The 17639-nt window shown below is 40.1% G+C and overlaps 1 protein-coding gene across 1 annotated transcript in view; it reads left to right on the forward strand.

The window, feature by feature from the left end:
* Nucleotides 1-17418, forward strand: part of LOC104461405 (GRB2-associated-binding protein 1-like) — a gene marked incomplete at its 3' end in the record, with an annotated part of 22070 nt that extends 4652 nt beyond the window's left edge. Inside the window, exons 2-6 of the mRNA XM_010072992.1 lie at nucleotides 6012-6225; nucleotides 10003-10083; nucleotides 14031-14635; nucleotides 16819-16904; nucleotides 17115-17418. Of these exons, the coding sequence (XP_010071294.1) occupies nucleotides 6012-6225; nucleotides 10003-10083; nucleotides 14031-14635; nucleotides 16819-16904; nucleotides 17115-17418 (1290 nt within the window). The remainder of the gene's footprint in view (nucleotides 1-6011; nucleotides 6226-10002; nucleotides 10084-14030; nucleotides 14636-16818; nucleotides 16905-17114) is intronic.
* Nucleotides 17419-17639: the final 221 nt, after the last annotated feature.

Consider the following 17639-nt stretch of genomic DNA (forward strand, 5'->3'; position numbering starts at 1 on the left):
GGTGGTAGCCGGTGGCTAAAGAATCAAGTAAAGGAAGGCAAAGCTGAGATAATCATTCCCTGATATCTGAAGGAGAAAGAGAAGACTAAGATGTCTTCCCCTTCAGATGATGTGCTTAAAGGATGGGTGGCTAAGAGAGATGATGATGAATAGAGCACGAAATCTGCAACAGTGGGTCTTCACTTACAAGTATGGGAGGAAAAAAGACACACATTAAAAATATATAATTTACTACCAGGAGTGCGGTCAAGAATCTTAATCCCAAGTGCTTGGGCTTTTTATCTTAGGTGCCAGCAGCATGTGACAGAAATTCGTATAGAAGGTAATCGTGCTCTTCCTTGAGGAAAACTAGGCTGAATCTAATATGCATAGGTAATTAACTTAATTTTTCTTCTGGTTCCTGCTGGACACCTTTTGTGGCAGTAACACCACCTGATGAGTTGCCAGGAGAAGGGGATTGCAAGAGGGTGGTTTGGAAAACTGTTCTGCAGACTGCTAGGGATCCAGCCATGAGGTGCTGTGAGGCATGATGTTGGGGGGCTAAAAACATCTCAGGAGCACAGAGGTGCCTATGGTTCTACTGTTCATGCTGCAGCCCGACTGGGGAAACTCACCATGGGGCTAGAGCAGCCTGCTCTGCCAAGGAGAGCTCTGGGCCTTTTCAGCAATTAAAAAACCCCAAACTTCTTAATGTGGTGGGCTGCAGCGTTTCTCTTTACAAGCACCTACAGAAGTTAGTCTGTAACAGGACTCCTTGATTATTTTTCCTGCGTCACCCAGCCTGTGTACCATTTGAAGGTGGAGAGAACAGGCTACATCTGTTTCTTTTTTCCCTCTTTTGAATGAATTATCTTCAAAAGAAAATAGCAGGTGGAGAGGGGAAAGAAATTCTGAGTGCAGATGCTTTTGGTATTTTCGAATTTCAAATGGGTAACCAAAAGTGCAGCTTAGAATTACACATGAACTGCAGAGAGTAAGTACTACATTTTAGGAGTTCTGAAAACGGGAAACCAGTGTGTGATAGGAACAGTCAGTTATGTTTTTGGTTTGCGTGCAGGACGCAGGGTTTTCCTGAGTATAATATACAAGGACGAACTGCTGAATTATTTGTTAGCGTTCTTTAAATAGTATATCACATTTATCTTCAGAAAAAGAGGGAAGAGATACTTTGAGGTTATATTAAACTAAGAAAAGAAACTTAGAAAATGTACAGGGACTTGTTATTAAAGTATTTAAAAGGATTTTCTCTGTGTATAGCAGAAAGGTTCAGCATTGAGGCTCACTGCATAGATTCCATATTGATGGAAAGCTGATCATTTATGCTGGTTTGTTGTGCTGCCAAAGCCAGACTAACGTGTCCGTGCACCTTCTGGGCTGGGTCTGGCTCGCATCTCTTGAGTGAAGTATGCAAACAGAGCAAGTGCTTGTTTGTCCACGCCCATCAGCGTACACAGGATTGTGCTGTGTGTGTGCACATGCACACATGTGGCCCTTTGGTTCCAGGATCTTTCATTTGAGACTGTGTAGGAGCTGACACTAGAGGAGACTTAAGCAACACAGATAATGACTTTACAGACTTAAAAAAAAAAAAAGTAATTTTAAGGACTAAAGTGAAGTTTGGTTTTTCTTTTTATTATGGCTCCCACTGTTGTAGCTGTTCATTTTTTTCAAGTTATATATTCTAATATATAGTTGGCTATTGGTTGTTTTAATAACATCTGCATCATAGTAAATGGATTGAATGAAACATCTCAGAAGAATAGTCGAATCATGTGATTGTGTATCTGTTGCTGATTCATTGTTACAATGGGAAGATCCCATTTCTATTTTAGTCTTTCTGCCTGTGATCTGCAAAGAATGCATTTCCTTTGATTGGAATTTTGACATGTAAAGAAATGCTTGTTGTAAGGACGCTTCTGTGTGTTGTTCTCTTCAAGAACATTTCAATATTTACATAATTAGAACATTAAAATACTATATATCATAATGGAGAAAATGTAATTTTTGCTTTCATTAAAAACAAAACACAAAACCAACCCTCAAATGTAAATTCCCACAGTCAAATCTTCTGAACTGTTCATAAAGCACAGATATAGGAACATGTGGAATAAGGAAGCCTTATATAGTTAAGAAGGAAGAGAGGGGAGCCTTTTATTATTCTTGTTCAGAAAATGTTCTTTTTACTTCATTAATTTTATGATTGTTTTATTAGTGAGGCAAATACAAAAATGGTTATGAGGAGAAAAGTATAAATTCTAGGAAAGATGATGCCTGTAACTGCTTCTAACAAACCAACTGAGAAACGATAGAACTCTTGCCCTGTTTTGAGAAAGCTGCTTGTCCTAGCTGTACTGAATGCAGGAATTATAAAAACAAAATAGGATTCTTGTTACGCTCATTTGCATGTTAAATATTCTGGATGTTTTTCCAGCTCCCAGTTGTTTCAAAGCGGTCTGAGTGTCTGAGCTCTGGGAACAAACCAAATTACTTAGAATGCTCTTTGGTGTGCAGATGACCCCTTCCCTGAAAATCTGCTAGTCCCAAATGGAGCAATTTGATGATTGTGCTCTTGGAAATCCTAATAGGATGCTGGGATGAACCCTTTCCTTCATATCAGCTTCTGAAGTACATGGCTAAAAGAATATTTGAGAGAGTACAGAAAGGCAAAAGCATTCATTTGCTCAGAGATGATGTCGTACACATTATTGTTTTCTTCGTAGTCAAATTTGAAATAGCTTGAATGTATAAAGCAAATAAGTAGCTCAGCAGTGAAGTGCTTTAAGTTCAGTTGCTCTTTAAATCAGGCATTAGCCTACACTATTTAACACATACAAAATGCCTCTGAGGAATTTCAGATCAGAAAGTTGGTATTTTAATAGTTCAATGCTCTATCCACTACAAAAAAACCCCAACCTGACCAAACCACACAAAAAACCCCCACAACAGATCTCTAGGAGGACTTGGGGATTTTGTCAAAGGCATCTGTGGTGAAATAAGTGAGGCAGCTTATCGCAAGGAAAGTATCCCTAACGATCCACTAATGTTAATGGGTTCCAGATCCTGCTTAGAGAAGAGATCATGAACCTTCTGGACAGTTGGACAGTATCACCTTTAATACTCAGTAACAATCAAAAGGCAAATGGTTAGGATAGGGACAGAATGTAAATCAATAAGTGTGATTTTTTTCTTGTTTCACGTTTTATGCAATTGTTGGTTTCCCTTAAGGAATTAGTAGAGGTAGGAGCAGTGAGGGTGAAGGAAAACCAGATCTGCGATGAAATGGCTTCTGTACCAAGAGAAATTAAGCAGTGCCAACTGAGTAAAGCTGTGATGAAGTTGTGTAAAATTGAGACTGGGGATTATGAATAGCAGATGATCGTTCACTGCTTCTTTGAAGCTGGGAGCAGAAGGAGATCAAGTGAAAGGCAGCAGATTTAAAATAAAATCAAGTGGTTTTTTTCATGCCACATGATAAGGTGTGGACCTCGCTGCCACAGGATGTCGTAGAGTTCAGAAATAGAAACGTACTCCAAAGGGTCGGACAAATTCAGAGGAAGGTCTGTCAGAGGCTGGTAAGCGCAGCCTGTGGATGCAGCCGGAGCTGCAGAGCCCCAGAAGCTGGGGGCGGTGTGGTGGCTTGCCTTGCTGCTTGTGCTGTCTGTCTGCAACAGCCACCGTTGGAGATGGCATCGTGGGCTTCAGAGACTACAGATCTGAGCCAGTATATTTCGCTTAATGGTCTTCAGCACCTTGCCTCCTTCACCAATTACAAGCTATAGCCAGCCTTTAACTTATTTTTTTTTCTCTTAAACTCACGTTTTATTCCATCCTGTCCCAAGAAACTCTTTCTCTAGACTTGGTGTATGTATTGGTTGTCTTTACAGCTTCTTGATTTTATTTTTCCCTGGAGAGTTACCCTTGAGTCTTGTGACTTTTCCTGGGAATGCTAGTGCATGGTTTGCTTAAATGCATCAGCCTCACGTAGGCACGCATCTTACTATATGCCTGTTGAGCTCTCCTGACTACCTGAGGTCTGACACACCCATCTTCCCTGGAAGCTGCAGGGACGTCCTGTTTGATTTCGTTTTTCCCCTTGTGTGAACTTGGCACCAAGTACGTCTAATGACATGAAGGTCATGTGTAGTCAGGGACAAGGAGCTGGGGTGGGGATTGTCGTACACTGAAGCCCTTCAGGATCTCGTCTGTGAGTGTGGCCAGCGAATGATGGTGCATCTGGCAGGACACCTTTCTTCTCCACCCTTACTGGGGCATAAACTTACTTGCAGTCCTTGGTTCTGGAGGGAAGAGGACAGGGAGCTGCTTGTCCTTTGTCCCACTACCTCTTTTCCAGAAGCGAGAAGTACACGCCTGGTGGGTCCAGTCAGACACCTCTCTGTGCCTGCTGTTGAACCGTGATGTTAGGAAAATGAAGAAATATCAGTACGTGCCTTAAATATGCTTCTTCAGACTCTTCAGATTCTCTTGAAATTGTTCATATTTTAACATTTTAGCATATGGTAAATAAACCGTTTTGCTCTTGTGCATGTGTGATCATGGGGGGCAGTCTCATTTTGCCTTTTTTCTGCTAACTGGTTTGATGGATAGGTCAGGCACAACCTTTTATAAAAACCTTTTTTAGATTCTCCTACCTTTTCAGGTAGGTTGAGTTGAGGAATTTTCATACATCTAGACTTCTTCCACCCACATGGGTGTGGTGGGATTTAATTTCTGAGCCTGTGTAAGTGCCATGGGAGTTCAAAGCAAGTTCTGCTGTTCCTATTTCCACGTGTAAATCACTTGTGCCTACTGCACACAGAGCTGGAAGCAGAAGGGCTGTGTTCTCGTCTGCTCATCTGGTTCTTCCCAGAATAGTACTGGGAAGCAGAAGCTGGATTAAGTTACTTTGTAGTGCAGAGCTGGCCACTAAACCTAGCAGGAGCAGTCTGCATTGGATAATAATATGTTCGTTTAAGTGACGCTAATAATCAGCATCCATTCTTGGGATGTGCAAATTGGAATGTACAGTGAGTTGCAAGTACAAGGGAGCCTTGATAATTGAGGAACAATTTGCTTAATTATGTTGTTCCTAGTCAATGTGTCATTAAAACACTGAAAAAGTGAAATGATTGTTTAATGTTTGACAGTGTCAATATTTTTCCAGTTTCCCAAATAATTTAATAGTCAGGATACATGTATTTGGAGGAAAAAATAAGTTACTCTAGAATATACATGAATAGGAAGTTGACTAATAAAGACAAGGTTATTTTAGGGAAAAAAAACCCCGAAACAAAATAACACACACCCCCCCAAAAAAAACAAACCCCAAAAAATCCAAAACTATCCAACCAAACAACAAAAAGCCATAACTATTTAATTTATTTCACTAAAATAAAAAGGGTATGTAATGAGGGGGTTTACTGGAACATGGTAGCTATTGTACCTCTGTATTGGTTTGGTAGTTGCAAGGGGATCTTCCACTGCAAAACCAACGTTTTTCCTGTTGCTTTTTGCATATTGAGAGAGGTCAGTTCTTGACTGGTGATTACACTCAAACGCTGAAGTGCCCTTGGTCGGAAAGGGATGAAAATGTGCAAGTTCTGACTCAGGTTACTGTATTCAAGTAATAACCTTATGGGCCTTTGTCTGCTCTTGATTAAAACAACAGATTTGTGTTCTTAGCTGTCTTACTGCAGCTGTCAGCAGCTTTGTTCTTTCTGTGACCAGAGAACAGGTTAAATAAGTCATTAAATAAGGCATAACCTCTGTTTCCAAGGCATACTTAAGCAATTGATTACAGTTTGCAAAAATATAAATTATGAAGATTTATATATAAATGCAACTACTCTGAAGCAAATGTTAATATCCAGGTGTTCTTATGTCCACCGATTTTTACAATTTTGAATTTAAAACCTTTACTTTTCTCATCCTGTGTTATTTTTTTTGTAACAGTGTTAGACTATTCATTGATAGAAAAAAAATATTAAAAAAAAGCTGTGCTCCTATGTTTGCAGATGCTGTGAAGCCACCAGTCAGTTCTGTACAAACATCTGCTGAGTTACCCTTGCCCATCAACACTTCACCACCTTCTATGCAAGCAGAATCTTCCCTACCTCCTCCTTACCAGCTTATTAATATCCCCCCACTGGAGTCCTCCTCTGGTCAAGAAGATCCTCAAGACTACCTACTGCTAATAAACTGTCAGAGTAAAAAACCTGAACCTGTAAGGTAAGTAACATTTTTTTCTTAATAACACTTACTTGTATTACAGGCCAAGAATGTTTGTGCTTAAAAGCACTCTTTTCTTTTTATTGCTGAGTCGTTAACACTTGGATGCACATAATCTGTGGGGGGAAGCTGCCTGTAACTTTTTTGCTTCTTTTTTTTTTTCTGTGCTTGAACTTCTTGCAGCAATAGTCAGTTGTTTGATCAGCTCTAGATATTGCATTCTTTAAAAGTGTGAACAGTAATTGCCAATATGAAGTGTCAGATAAAAGCAGTGATCCAAGCATTTCATTACAGCCTGAAGCGATGCATGGCATAGAGCAGAGGAGGCCAATGGCATCCTGGGGTGTATCAGAAGGGGGGCGGTCAGTAGGTCGAGAGAGGTTCTCCTCCCCCTCTACTCTGCCCTGGTGAGACCGCATCTGGAATATTGTGTCCAGTTCTGGGCCCCTCAGTTCAAGAGGGACAGAGAACTGCTGGAGAGAGTCCAGCGCAGAGCCACCAAGATGATGAAGGGAATGGAGCATCTCCCTGCTGAGGAAAGGCTGAGGGAGCTGGGTCTCTTTAGCCTGGAAAAGAGGAGACTGAGGGGTGACCTGATCAATGTTTATAAATACGTGAAGGGTGAGTGTCAGGAGGATGGAGCCAGGCTCTTCTCTGTGACATCCAGTGACAGGACAAGGGGCAATGGGTGCAAGCTGGAACATAGGAGGTTCCACTTGAATATGAGGAAAAACTTCTTCACGGTGAGGGTGACAGAGCACTGGAACAGGCTGCCCAGAGAGGGTGTGGAGTCTCCTTCTCTGGAGACATTCAGAGCCCGCCTGGATGCGTTCCTGTGTGATCTGATCTAGGTGTCCTGCTCCGGCAGGGGGATTGGACTAGGTGATCCTTCGAGGTCCCTTCCAATCTCTAACATTCTGTGATTCTGTGTGATTCTGTGAGTACCCTTTCTTTAGCCACAATCTGGTGTGTTTAGTCCAGTCTACGACTAGAAAAAGCTGGAGAAATTTAGCCTTTTTCTCCCCTTTGGTGCCCTAGTTCTGCCAGTTGAAGCTTTCATAGAAGGAATTCGGTAAAGATACTGATATTTATTATCACCTGCCATGTTATCATATCACTGAATACAGCAATGCTCAAATAGAATTTGTTGACTATTACTAACGTGGTTCAGACTCTCAAGTGAGTGCAAAAGATAATTGTTTTACTTTTAAGTAAGAAAGGGCGACTTAAACTACTCAATTTCTGTATCCTGAATTTTAACTTTCTTCCAAATAACAGATATTTGAAACCAAGCTCAAATAAGCCTTATTTCTCACTTATTTCTCAATTCTCCGGAGAAGTGTGCAATAGGAATTTTTAAGGAAAGAATGGAGAATGTCTACTAAATTACATGTACATTTATTGCTCCAACTGTTGCTTCTAACTAAATAGATGTACAGCACCTCTTGTATAGGAGGATGTGATATTTATGGTAACCACCTGAGAAATGCTGCAGTGGTTTTTCAGAGTGGATCATGGTGGCCATCCCTGGAGCAGGATGCCCAGGGACTTAGGGAAATCTCTATTCTCTGAGATGTAAAAAACAAAACCAAAAACCACCAATGAAGGTGACTGGACAAGCTCCTAAGGGCCTCACCTGACTTTGAAGTCGGCTTTGCTTAGAGGTTTTGGAAGAGCTGGACCAGATAATCTCCAGAGGTCCTTTCCAACCTTGAGTGCTCTGTGGGAGAACCTTATAAATCTTTCTGGCAAGCTTCTTTTCTGCAGCAATTTCAAATAAAATCTGCTGGGGTATTTCCAGAAAAATAAACAAGATGTCATATTCTTTTTGTGATTGCAGACAATTACATGGCAGGCCGAGGAAGGGTTCCTTTGAAAGTGTTTTCATGAGTATTTCACATACTCCCTTAGGGCCATACCTTTTAGCGGTGGTGTATTCCTCATCAGCACCTTGATGCTCTGCCAGTTTTGCTTGTGCCATGTGCTCTCTGCTCCCTTGGTGTTTTATCTTGCTCTCTTGTGCCTGAGGAGTTTCCTGCTCTGTTTACTGATGATTACACGGTAGAAAAGCATCCACCCTTTAAAATCTTCCTTAAAAAAGGGAGGAATGAGCCTGCAGTTCCCCCAGAGTGTGGAATGTGCAGGTTACAGGCAGCACCGTGTGCCTGCAAAGCCTCCTGCAAGAGAAGGGGAGACCCAGTGTCTGCTTTCTCAGTGTTAAAGGTTTCAATATTTAGCAATTCTTAAAATTTGATGGTGCCCAAGAGGTATGTCACTATTCTGCTAAAAGCTATCAAAGTTTGGTATTGTTTCCAGAACAGCTTGGCAGAGAAGTCTTGACTTTTAATGTCAGCACCTGGGCTCATCAGAAATGTGTCCGAGGGCCCTTTTGCCTCTGCGAGGGACAGGCACAAAGTGGATTTCTAACACCACGTGAAGCCTGTTGTTAGGAATGATGAAGGCTGGGATGTGTAATTCACTTTCTGACCAGACTTGTGCAGTTGTGTGATGTGTGGGTTGAGCAGAGGGAGGAAAGTCTGAGGAGACCATAAAAGGGGGGCATAAAATGGGGCAAGGCGTAGAGGCTGTGAATAGCCTGCAGAATTTCTTGAGGAAGACTCTGGTGACACAGGAGAGAAGGTATCTGTGGGGTGGGGAAGGCAGAAAGTCCCATGGAGATAAAATGCTGAGGGAACTGAGAAAGAACTTAAAGTCTTTGGGAGTGTAGAGATTGTTTAAATAAATGATGTTTTTACAGGAATATTTGAAGACAGTGAAACATTAGCATTGTGATTGCTTGGAAATTGTTTGGGCTTAGTGTGTTATATTTAATTAAGTTCACTAAATAGCTATGTCTTTTTATTAAGAAGGCTGTAATAACGAAAAATCAGAATAATAGGTATGCTGGAGTTTCAATTCCGCATAAAAAGACTGCTTATGTTTCATGTCTGGTACAGTAGGTATGCTGCTGGATTTGGGCTAGAGGATAGAATATAGACCTTTTCCTAGGAAATTAGAGAGTTGTGTGTCTGCGTAGCATGTTACTAAAATGATCAATCCACATCCTTACACGTGAACTGAAAATAAATGGCTGCATATAACTTTCCTCTTAATTTCCAGACTTGGAACAATTTAGGTTTACATATATATAATAAAACATGTATGTTTATACAACCTTTTTTCCCTAGTGTAAAGTGCAAAGCTTAATAGGTGTAATTAAATAGGCAGGTATTGTTACTTGAATGGTTTATTTCTATGCTGTTTTCCCTTTAGACTTCGAAGTTGCCGATATGCAGAGGGAACGTTTTCTGTTCTGATTTTGTGTGTTACTTTACTGATAATCTGGGAACCACTGAACTTTATTTCAAGGCTTTGGGATTCTTTGAGGCGGGTGACGGAGAAAGATGAAGTGTCCAAGCTGCCTCTGAAATTTTAAGAATTCTGGTGTTTTAGAACCAAGAAATAATTTTGAAATGGTTCATTACAGTGTCGTGCAATGCACTATGTACTGTTGTGAGAATATCTTGGATGCAGCGCTTGCAGCTGTAACAATCATGCAGTATTCGGTCAAAAATAGTTTTATGCTCTGATCACTGTTGACTTGAGAAAAATCATTGTTCAGCTGTAGCATTTAGTGAGATTTTTAAGGGTTTGGACTGTAAGTAAGAAAATGCAGCCAAAGACTATTTCCAAAACCCTTTATGTTCTGACTCACTTGAGAGGTGTATTGAAATACTAAATGCTGTCTTCCTCATCTTTCCTGTGTTTGTGAACCAGCCAAGGGTCACCCTTTCTCTCAGAAGAAGGGCAGGAATACCTGCTATTAGAAGATTTTGAAAGTAAAAAGATTCCGCTGCAGTGAGTGAACAGTAGCCATTCTTGGAACGCGTGTGAGAAATTAATCACAGAGCCATTAACTTGCCTGAAAATATTGTTTGTTTGAGATGCATCTTGCATGGTGTTCTGTGAGTTTTAACAGAAAAACTATAGCTGTGGCTTCCGTTTTCTGGCCATAGCTATAATCAAGATAGAGTTGGTTTTATTTATACTTATCTATCCACATTTTGACTATGCGTGCTGTTTTTATCTCAGATTGCTGGCACACAAGAGCACTTTTGCTGCAATGTTGTTCATGGTATTATGTTTGATCAGTCATATCAATTCCTGCAGATAGGAAAAGAATCAGCTCAAAAGGATGAGTGGTCAGGCCAGACCGAATACAGCATATTCAAAAATGGGATGATTGCTCCTCAGACTAAAATACTTCAGAAACTTTTTTCCTATTAACAAGTAGTTTTTAGTACATGGAGGCAGGCTTTTTTACTGGGCTCCTCCTGCCCTAATACCCCACCTCTGCTCTCTGCTTCTTAACATACGGTCCTTGCAGATCAGCAGGCTGTACAGTTCCCTCTTCTTGATATGAGGGAACCGGTGTCCAGTCTTAGCACTGAGTAGGGAGTAGTTTGTCCACTTAGCGTAATTAGCAGATATGTGATGTCCACATGTGATAACACTGAGTTCATGGCACAGTTGTCATCTGCTTATAAATAGGGTGAGGAGTTTTCATTGTGTTACATCCAGCTGTGCTGTTATTTTAAACTGAGGTGTAAAACACCATTAATATTACTCTTAATAATCAATTGTTAACAGAATATTTAAGCCAACTGATTTTTTTTATTTGCTGAGCTCTTCTGAATTTGTGGGGAAACATTAAAGTTTTCAGGTAACGTTCTTAAATGCAGAAGTCATCCACCATCCTGCATCTGAAATATTTTAAAAAAAACAAAACAAAACAAAAAGGGAGTAAAGTCTGTCTTTGAACTCTAGTCCTAGCCTAAATTGCCTTGAGGTAATGTGAATCAAATATACATGTAGGTTTTCAGAATTGGGCAGTAGTTAACACTGACTTTTGAAAACTATTTAAACTTTGGAGACTGAATTCCCTGTCTTCATTTTGGCATAAACTGATTTCTTGGCCCGTGCTTCAAACTGTCTTCAAACTTCTGGTCTTGCAAAACCAGATTGGTTGCAATCCATTCATATTTTGAAAACTATTTCAATAGACTAAGAAGTTGGTTCCAAAAGATTGTTTTTAAAAATGTGAAGTAAATCAGAAATGCCATCTTACAATGAGAAAGGTAATGTGTTGCCATCAGCTAAGCAAGTGACAGACCTGGCTATCATGAAGGGTCATGGTTTTTGTCAGTCTGTTGTTTTCACAAATGCTCGTGGTCAAGAAAGAAGCAACAGCATTCATTTAGACCCAGAAAACTCCTAAATTAAAAAATTATAGCGTTTGGTGCTTACATATGATGGGTAATCTTTAAGCCCTGGCATCATGCTGTTGTAGCATCTTGAGGTTTGGCTATATACTCCTGCATGATGTGCATCTGTAGAGTCACATAAAATGTGGCATCGTTATAATGTGCCCTGATGTCTGTACAAACACCATAGTGCCCAAAGCTGGTAAGCTGGTTGTTTTTAAGGACATCTGCTGTGCTTTTATGTGTGGAAAATACTTTAGAACTCATTTGAGTTCTTGTGCATGGCAAAATGGATGAAAGTGATCCTGTGTACAAACCACGAATTGAAAAATAACATTGATTGTACCCTTTTTTGATTATGTGCATTTCTGTTCTGTTTTTGTAAGATAAATGGTAGTGTTTATATTTTATTTTTGTAGCTTTGCAAGTTTTTTCGTTTTGAAGTATATCCTAGTGAACTGGAACTAATAATTTTGGTTCTATGATTGATTGTCAGTGTCCAGCTTCTTCAGACTGCCCACTTTATTGTTATAACATGTAAAACGCAGATCACAATCCTTGCCATAGCTGCTTGTGTAAAACATGTGGCTTTTGCTGGGACTTCAGTCTGAATGAATACTGCAGAGCTAGAAGAGTACGTCTAGAAAGTGAGGAACTCCTGAATGAATCCTTTGAGTTAAGAGCAAGGGCTGCAGCAGGGGCTAAGCTCAGTGTTACTCGTCATGCAGTGTGTTCACAATTTATTATGCACTCAGTAACCTTGTGTAGTTCCTTCAGTCCTATGTGCTAAATGCAAATTAATATTCAGAGTCACCTAGAAACCAGTTCCGAACAGCGAGACAGAACTTAAATCTACGTTTAAAATAGTAACCAGAGCAAAATTAGTATGCTTTCTTCCTAATGAAAAAACCCCACACCAAAAGAACAAGCTAATGGAAGAAGGTGATATAATTAAAGCCGGAGAAGAACTCTCATAAGCTGCTGGGGCTGGTGGAAGATTGTATCTCTGCTATTAAACAGAACAAAAACCAGTTGGTTAGGTGAATGACATGTTTCTTGACTGCAGATGTCCAGTCTAAGCTAATCATGTCGGTTCCCTTGATAGCTAGCAGAGAGGCACTTTGGGAGTGATTCATCACCTTTAGATGGATATCTAAGAACAGATTGTGTTTCACACAGCCTTCATTTCTCTGATGACTGCGGAGGAGACCTAAGTGAATAGCTAAGCTGGATTCCTTTCTCCTCAGGTTACCAGAACCCCAGGAGATAAATCCAGCTGTCCCTTAAGAAATAAACTTTTGTGTGATTTTATCAACAAATTGAAATGTGAATAATAAATTCTGGTTGTGATCGCTTTGAGGTAGAGAGTCTTAAAGGAAAAAAATATTTCTTGTGGTACTCATGCTGTTGATTTTTATGTCTTTTATTCCTCAGAATTTTTATGAATTGCATGGTCCAGTTGCTTGATAGAGCTTAGTAGTATAGCAGCTATTCGTTGAGACATGCACATGCTGAAATATTTAGATATATATTAACACAGCAGTATGGTACCGTGGTAGTGAAAATGGGAAATATCATGGTATGATTGATCAAAAAGTGTATGGACTGCATTAACGTCACCCTGTGTTAGTATTTTGCCACTGTCTTGACTTGCATTTAAGCAAGGAGTCAGGCTGATAACAGGACTTTTCTGCTTGGAGCAAGGTAACTGGGGAGGTTTAAAGGAGAAAAAAAAAAGTTTGCAATGTGTTTGCTTTCTGTGTAAGTGTACTGGTACCGGTTAGTACCAGTATTGGTGAGTGCTGTTCTCATAAAAGATGGAATTTCCAAAGAAATCCAAGTTAAACTATGGTGCAGTTTTAGCTAACACTGTCTCAACTTGCATTCAAGTCAAAAGCACTCTGTTGTACGTATGTCCTATGGATTTTTTTTTTCCAAAGAACGTACTGTCTTCCTCCTATTTCTGTTCTTATCTATTATGTCTCTCCTTTGTGTTTTGAACCAGTTTTATATGGTCAGTAGATAACTTTAGTCATGAACTTAAAGGTGTTACAAGCAGTTGTATTTTTTCCTCTAATGTTTTTTTTTCATACTGATAAGAGCTAGCAAGTACCGTAAACCTAATATTTGAGTGTATTATTTTTACCTTTAACAGCACCAATAAAGTGCTGCTAGTTTGCAGCATGTGTTTAAAAAAAAAATAAAAAATCCCCTAACCCCCAAACAATCTCTGCTTCAAATTGGCTTCCTGGAAGTCACTTGCTTTATGAAACATCATGTTGTTTGTCTGCTGCTAAAGCTCCACGCTTGTATTATCTGTTTCACATGCATGGATTGGAATGTGCGTAATTACTTAGGATCCATCTTAAGTACTACTGTTTGTTTAATAATTGAGTTTTTGCATTTCATCTAAAAAAAAAATTGGAAGACACTGATAGACCTTTAAGTTGTTTACAGTGTAAATGCTGTGTTTATTATTTGTAATGTTTGTTTTTCTTCATATGCTCATCAACATTTTTAATCTTACAATCTTATGCGTAGATCTCATGCTGACTCAGCAAAATCGAGCTCTTCTGAAACAGACTGCAATGATAACGTGCCCTCCCACAAAAACCCTGCTCCATCTGTGAGCAAGCATGCTGTGAATGGCTTTTTTCAGCAGCAAGGTGTCTATGACTCTCCACCTTCTCGTGCTGGACTGACCTTGGCAGACTGCAGCCTTTACAACCTGCCTAGGAGTTACTCACAGGATGTTTTACCAAAGGCAGCGTCTCCATCTGGGACTGATGCGGAAGGAGAGCAACATGTTTTCAATACCCCGTCAGCAACATCCTCATTAGACACGCAGATGAGACACATCTCCATTAGCTATGACATTCCCCCCACACCTGGAGGTACTTATCAGATTCCACGAACTTTCCCAGAGGGAACGTTGTCTCAGACTTCAAAACTGGAGACTATTCCAGATATTCCTCCACCTCGGCCACCAAAACCTCACCATGCTGCAGATCGATCTCCTGTGGAAACGTGTAGCATAAGTCGCACAGCTTCGGATACTGACAGTAGTTATTGCATCCCTACAGCAGGAGTGCCGCCCTCACGCAGTAATACCATTTCAACTGTAGATCTGAATATCTTTCGTAAAGGTCAGTATTCCACGTTTTACCCTGGTCTTTCAGAATTGTTGTGTTCAATGATATACTCTTGTGATGAATTATGAGATATGAATGATACCGAATGGCTGAATGATATGAGGGGCACTTCTAGTCTTTATAAACAAAGGTGTAGCCGTTCACAAGGAGGTCAGGGGTTGCAATGCTTAAAATATGCAAGAAAGAGGAAAAAGAGAAGATTACTCAAAGAAACTCAAGCAAAGCACAGAGCATCGTTAAGGGATGTATATTGCACTGTGGCATTCAGTCTTAGCTAAAAATATTTGAAGACCTAGGCATATTCATGAGGTTACTAGTCTTTAGAAAAACAGCAGTGAAGAAGTAATCTTTTTTTTTTTTTTGCTAATAAGCTCATATAAGTGAGTTCAGTACTGCTGTTATCAGTCTTTCAGAACAGCCAAAGTAGGGTTAGCATATAGTGGGTCCAAATCTGCAGAAGCTGAAAGTATTTAATTTAGGTCAGTGCAATTTAATGTATACTCAGGGCTTTGAGATAAACTCTGATCTGGTGATCATTGCCACCAAAATCTGTTTCTCTCCTTATGATAAATGTGCATACTGCAGTTTTTAAGTAAAATTCAAGTTGCTTCTTATAGTCACCTGAATGCTGGTATACAGATGTGCTAGTGCGTTTTTTTTCTTACTGTTTTTCCTTTAGTGGCTGGGTGTATTTTGGGTCCTAGTTAATTCAGTGGAGCTACTTTTTACTTAAAGAATTTGTTGGGTTTTGGTTTTTTTTCTCCTGTTGCCTTTTTTTTTTTCGTTTTCTCCCTGTTCGTATTCTCTCAGATTTAAACTTGAGAAATGTAGTGAGAGGTAGAGATTGGGAAGCTGGTATTTATTGTTACAGGGAGCAGTCATTCTGGTCTTGTTAACCACTCTTGGACTAAGAGATTGATTTTTTTTCAGGTTCCTGAGGCAGGTGGGCATTCGTGTTGTTTTTAAGGTGAAATTTTAAACTGGTTGGAGTCGATGCTAATGTCTGAGGGAGTTTTAAAGGAGAACTGTTTGAGTTGTGCTAGATATGGGATGGGAGGCTGAAATGAGGATGGGGCTGGCGACAGGGCTTTTAGAGGAGGCAATACAGAGTGCCTGTGATCATACAGGCGCTCAGATAGTACTATCCTGTTTGCCATTCATTCTGTAGGCTAAGGATAATGATATTGGTGGTTATTGGTGTTTTTAAAATGACGGAGTAAAACCCTGAAAGACCCTTGTTTGCTTCACTTCGTTTATCTTCTCTCATTTTGCTAAGTTTCCAAGTGAGTACTCTCATGCTAAAGCTGAGATGGTCGGTCTTGGGAAAAGCAGCCTTTCTTTAGTTTGGCACTTAATAGAAGTGTTTATTTTGCTTTCGAGGTGGAAATCTCAAAAAAACTTGAGAGCTGCTTTTTTTCAGGGCAAGGTGGGGATAAAACCCAGAGTTTGCCCACGGTTTTGCTCTGGGCATCAGGAGGAAGGGTGTGCTTGTTGCAGGGTGAGGCAGCCTGTCACCTGCAGGGCCCAGGACCTGGGGACAGATGTCTCCCAGATACCCCTGTCCACCAGAGAGGGAAACAAAAAGCTGAGAATCTTCTTAATGCGGACTGACGGGAGCCCGAAACCTGAGAGATCTCTGGTTCTGCAGCAGTTTGCTCTAACTGAAAGCCCCTGGAGACAATATCGGGGAGCACAGAGCAGGGGTTCGCCTGTTCCCGGAACAGATTATAACCTGATGAAGCAGCACTTCCCAAGGGAGGGTGTTCAGTTGGAAAACCTCTCTACAGACCCTGAATGATATCTGCTGTTTGTTTATTTTAGAGTAGGTTTTTCAGGAGGGCCCAGTATCTCAAAACCTGCTCTTGCAAATAGGCAGGTGCAAGAATTTATTGTAAGGAAGACTTTGCTGATGCTTTAAAAAGAAAAATTACTTTTTCTTTTGTTGCTGTAGAAAAATGCCACTATAAGAGATTCAAGTTGTGACTGATGATGGCTAAGTTTGTTTGTGAACACAGTCTTCTCAAGTATAAAGATAAAATCTATTGGGCTACAACTTCAGGAGGTGTGTTTGTCTGCTCTCCGAAGCAGACAGTAAATAACAGCAGACGCTGGGTGCCTGGTGCCAAGTGACAGGAACAGGGATGATAAATAGCCACTTTCTCTTCTTGTTTCTTTAGAAATTAGTTCTCAAGACTGTTATGATATTCCACGAACGTTTCCGAATGACAGATCTAATTCATTGGAGGGCTTCCATAACTACTTTGTAAGTATGACTTGATCGGATGAGAGGCGACAGTGACAGTGCTTGGATGCTCTTTGTTCCCATGTAAAAAAGCAAGCTGTATGGTGTTTGTGATTTTTTTTTTTTTCCTAGTTTCAGTAGAATATATTAATCTGAGTAGGTTAAAAACTCATATGATTCACAGCTGATTGCATAACTTATTTTGTTAAAGGAAATATATGTTAATTCTAGAAAAACAGAAGCATGTTGACAGTGGGAAGTGTTTCAAGTGAAGAACTAGATGAAAATTATGTCCCAATGAATCCCAACTCTCCTCCACGACAGCATTCCAGCAGCTTCACTGAACCCATCCAGGAAACAAACTATGTACCAATGACACCAGGCACGTTTGATTTTCCATTATTTGGGAAGCAAGTCCCTCCTCCAGCTCACATGGGTTTCAGGTCCAGTCCAAAGACCCCTCCCAGACGATCAGTACCTGTTGCAGAATGTGAGCCGCCGCCAGTGGATCGGAACCTCAAACCAGACAGAAAAGGTGAGGAAAATGTCCAATAGAAGTTGATTTTTATGGTCTAAGAAAATAACGTAGCTCTGCCAACTTCTGATTAGTAGAAAATTATAATATTTTTAGAAATTCTAACGAAATATTTTTTGTCTTATGAGATAGCCATAACAAAGGAATCCTAAGATTATTTTTAACTATATCAAAACTTCACAATAACAATGCCAAATACAAGGACAGGTTTAAATTTTATT

This window comes from Pterocles gutturalis, unplaced genomic scaffold, assembly GCF_000699245.1.
Source record: "Pterocles gutturalis isolate BGI_N339 unplaced genomic scaffold, ASM69924v1 scaffold46712, whole genome shotgun sequence".
Taxonomy (NCBI): Eukaryota; Metazoa; Chordata; class Aves; order Pterocliformes; family Pteroclidae; genus Pterocles; species Pterocles gutturalis.